Source organism: Eimeria mitis, genomic scaffold, assembly GCF_000499745.2.
Source record: "Eimeria mitis Houghton genomic scaffold, Emh_scaff2599, whole genome shotgun sequence".
Classification (NCBI taxonomy): Eukaryota; Apicomplexa; class Conoidasida; order Eucoccidiorida; family Eimeriidae; genus Eimeria; species Eimeria mitis.
This window is the reverse complement of record NW_013570939.1, coordinates 1-3,884: the sequence shown is the minus strand read 5'-3', so window position 1 is coordinate 3,884 and position 3,884 is coordinate 1. Positions and strand designations below refer to the sequence as shown.

The 3,884-nt window shown below is 39.8% G+C and overlaps 2 protein-coding genes across 2 annotated transcripts in view; one reads left to right on the top strand and one right to left on the bottom strand.

Moving 5' to 3' along the window:
* Window positions 1–455, bottom strand: part of EMH_0056130 (uncharacterized protein) — a gene marked incomplete at both ends in the record, with an annotated part of 1,506 nt that extends 1,051 nt beyond the window's left edge. The window contains one exon of the mRNA XM_013497311.1: window positions 41–455. Coding sequence (XP_013352765.1) covers window positions 41–455 — 415 coding nt within the window. The remainder of the gene's footprint in view (window positions 1–40) is intronic.
* A 1,191-nt stretch (window positions 456–1,646) lies between these two features.
* EMH_0056110 (uncharacterized protein) lies at window positions 1,647–2,329 on the top strand (the record flags this gene model as incomplete). Its single annotated transcript, XM_013497310.1, has 2 exons — window positions 1,647–1,667; window positions 2,135–2,329. 2 exons carry the CDS (start codon window positions 1,647–1,649, stop codon window positions 2,327–2,329), a joined length of 216 nt encoding a protein of 71 aa, XP_013352764.1.
* Window positions 2,330–3,884: the final 1,555 nt, after the last annotated feature.

Here is a 3,884-nt window from a genome sequence, read left to right as displayed (position 1 = left end):
GTAAGAAAACTCAAAACCCAACGGGTGCAGCAACACGGACTGCACGTGCGGGCCGATGGCTGCTGCTGCTGCTGTCGCTTCTGCTGCTGCTGCCGCCTCAACAGACGTTTCTGAACAGCTTCTGCTGCTAAGTGCAACAGAGAAAGACTCGCATCCCCACCAGACACGGCTATATACAGGGGGCAATCATCCTCATTCCTAACACCAGTAGAAACGCATGCACCCTCTTTCTGCTGCTGCTGCTGCTGCTGCTGCTGCTGCTGCTCGGCGAGGCGCTGGCGAATACCCGCGAGCTCTGTTGCAAATGCCTTGCGAACGAGCAGCAGCAAACAGCTTCTGCAGCACTTCTCACGCACGCTGGCCACGGCCGGCTCCTGGGGGCATCGATAGCAGCGGTAGAGCCCGTCGGCGTCTCTATGCCTCTGGGGCTTTGCAGGGGTGCGGTTGGCGCCCATGGTGAGGCGATCAGTAGAAGCAGCAGCAACAGCAGCAGCAACAGCAGCAGCCGCAGCAGTCACAGCTGCACGCTGGCTTGAAAGCAGTAGGCCGGGGCCCCTCTACACCGAGCTGAGCGGCCGGAGCGCGCCCCCAACGATTAGATATTCTCCGGCTCGAGACGTGCACATAGACACTGGGAGGGCCCACCACAAGGAAAGGGAGGGCCCCCTGGTGTGCTAGGGGCTGAACCGACGGATGGGGGCTGCATAGGCAGAAGAATACAGAGAATTAGTGAATCTGCGGCAATCGAATACCCTGAAATGCTTTGAACGATGAAGAATCTCGCGAGATTACTGCAGATCAGCTGTATTCATGTTTTGCGTGTTTCAGCTCTTCGGGTGGCTTGGGGCTGGAAAACGCCCCACATGAGTGAGCTTAGAGAAGCGAAAAAAGGGGAGTAGATATAAATTAATAAAAGAAAGCTTTCTGTTCAAGAAAGCAACGAAAAAGATGAATTTTTATTCATGAACTAAAAAACCTGAATCGGCCGGCACCGGTCACAACACCACCCCGCTCAGCTGTACGTACAGCTCAGAAACAACACGTCGTTGCAGCCATGCAACATTGCTGCTGTTGTATGGAGCTGCAGCTGCTGCGTGTTTGCGTGCATCTTTTGTGAGAAAACCTGAATTTCTTTTTTGTTTCCACTTTATTTCTGCTTTGCTGCCGAATAGAGGCAGTAAGCGGCTGCTTTCCTTTTCTCTCCCCTGGCGCAGGTCCCCCCCGTTCTGTTGCTTTCTTTTTTCTCTGTTGTTTCTGCTGCAGCTGCAGCCTTCACTTCTCGCTGCTTGCCGCCCTTTTTTTTCTCTTTTGCACGATTTAAATTCTCTTTTTCACGAATTCAGAGGTACGCTTATATATATATTTTGCTCAGATTCTTAAATACTCTTCTCCTCTCTCTGTGTCGGCTCCTTGGTTTGGGGGCTGCCGGGGCGGCGCCTGGTTGCTGCCGCCATAACCTTTTGCTTTTTTGTTGAGTTTTTGTTCGTGGATCTTTCTTCTTTTTTCCTTTGCTCTAATGCAGCAGACTGAGACGCTTTCTCTCTAATTTGGGGCCCCACAGCCGCCCGGTGCCCCCGGCCGTCTGTGGGCATCTGCATGCATCTGTTCCTCTTTGTTCTCGTTTGGTTTCTTTCGTGTTGGGGTGTATGGGGGGTGTTTATGCATGCGTCTGGGGTGTCTGAAGCACCTGGGGGCTCTTGCTTTTCTCTCTGTTCTCTCTTTTGTCTGTATTCATTTCTCCCTTTTGTTCTTCTTTCTACTGATGTAACCACGGGGCAGCAAAGGAGTGCGTGTTTGTTTTATTTTGTTTTTTATTTGTGTTTCTGTTGTGTTTTTGTATATTCTCTGTGAACATTATATATTACAAATATAATATATATTGTTATATTACAATTTAGTTTCTTTATTGATGAATATCTGCATGTCTTTGTGTTTTTCTCTTTTTTTTTTTTTTTTTTTTTTTTTTTTNTTTTTTTTTTTTTTTTTTTTTTTTTTTTTTTTGTTTTTCTCAGGAAATATCTTTTTATTATATAAAAAAGGAGTATTTATTCCCAGTATAAAAATTCAATTGTATCGAAGATGTATTCGGGTGGATCGAGTGGTTATGGTGGTGCGAATGGTTATGGTGGTGTAGGTGGTTATGGTGGTGGTGGTTATGGTGGTGGTTATGGTGGTGGTTATGGTGGTGGTGGTGGTTATGGTGGTGGTGGTTATGGTGGTGGTTATGGTGGTGGTGGTGGTGGTTATGGTGGTTATGGTGGTGGTGGTGGTGGTGGGGGTTTATATGGAGAAAGAAGAGATGAACTGGGGGCCAAGCTCACCCGTGTAGACTGGCAGCGCGTTGAGCTCGTTCCCTTTGAAAAAAATTTTTATGTTGAACACCCAGAGATAGCGCAGATGCCACCAGAAGAAGCAGATAGAATAAGATCAGAACATGAAATCACCATCATTGCCGGTAGGTTTTTTGTTTTTTATTTTGTTTGTTTTGTTTGTTTGTTTGTTTGTTTGTTTGTTTGTTTTGTTTGTTTTGTTTGTTTGTTTTTTTGTTTATTTTGTTGTTTGTTTATTTATTTGTGTATAATACGATCAGAACATGAAATCACCATCATTGCCGGTAGGTTTTTTGTTTTTTATTTTATTTATTTGTTTTGTTTGTTTGTTTGTTTGTTTGTTTTGTTTGTTTGGTTGTTTGTTTTTTTGTTTATTTTGTTGTTTGTTTATTTATTTGTGTATAATACGATCAGAACATGAAATCACCATCATTGCCGGTAGGTTTTTTCTCTTCTTTTTTATTTTGTTTGTTTGTTTGTTTGTTTGTTTGTTTGTTTGTTTATTTTGTTTGTTTGTTTGTTTTGTTGTTTGTTTGTTTGTTTGTTTGTTTGTTTGTTTGGTTGTTTGTTTATTTTGTTTATTTTTAATACGCTCTGAACACGAAATCACCGTCATTGCGGGTGTTGTTTATGTATATATTTATATATATTATTTATATATTTATATATATTTTTTATATATTTATATATATGTATATATATTATATTTGTTTATATATTTATTTATTTATTTATAAGTGTAAATGTACCGAAGCCCTGCCCCACGTTTGAGCACACATCTTTTCCTTCTCATTATATATGCATCTATAAACAACTAAATAAATAAAATAAAATACATAAATAAATAAATAAAATAAACAAATATATTTATTTATTTAATTTATTTATTTATTTATTTATTTTATAGGTGTAAACGTCCCCAAGCCGTGCCCTACATTTGAGCACACATCTTTTCCNTGCCCTACATTTGAGCACACATCTTTTCCTTCTTATTATATATGCATCTATAAACAACTAAATAAATAAATAAATAAACAAATAAAATAAACAAACAAAATAAAATAAATATATTTATTTATTTATTTATTTATTTATTTTATAGGTGTAAACGTCCCCAAGCCCTGCCCTACATTTGAGCACACATCTTTTCCTTCTTATTATATATGCATCTATAAACAACTAAATAAATAAAATAAATAAAATAAAATAAAATAAATATATTTATTTATTTAATTTATTTATTTATTTTATAGGTGTAAACGTCCCCAAGCCCTGCCCTACATTTGAGCACACATCTTTTCCTTCTTATCTCCTCGATGCTATTTCTGCTGCTGGCTTTCAAAAACCAACGCCCATTCAGGTCAGATACCACGCATGCATGCATGCATGCATGCATGCATGCCTGCATGCATCCATGCATGCATGCGTGCCTGCATGCATGCGTGCATGCATGCGTGCTGTTGGATGCTTGTATGTATGTATATATGCATGCATGCATATATATATATATATATATATATATATATATATATATATATATATATATATATATAT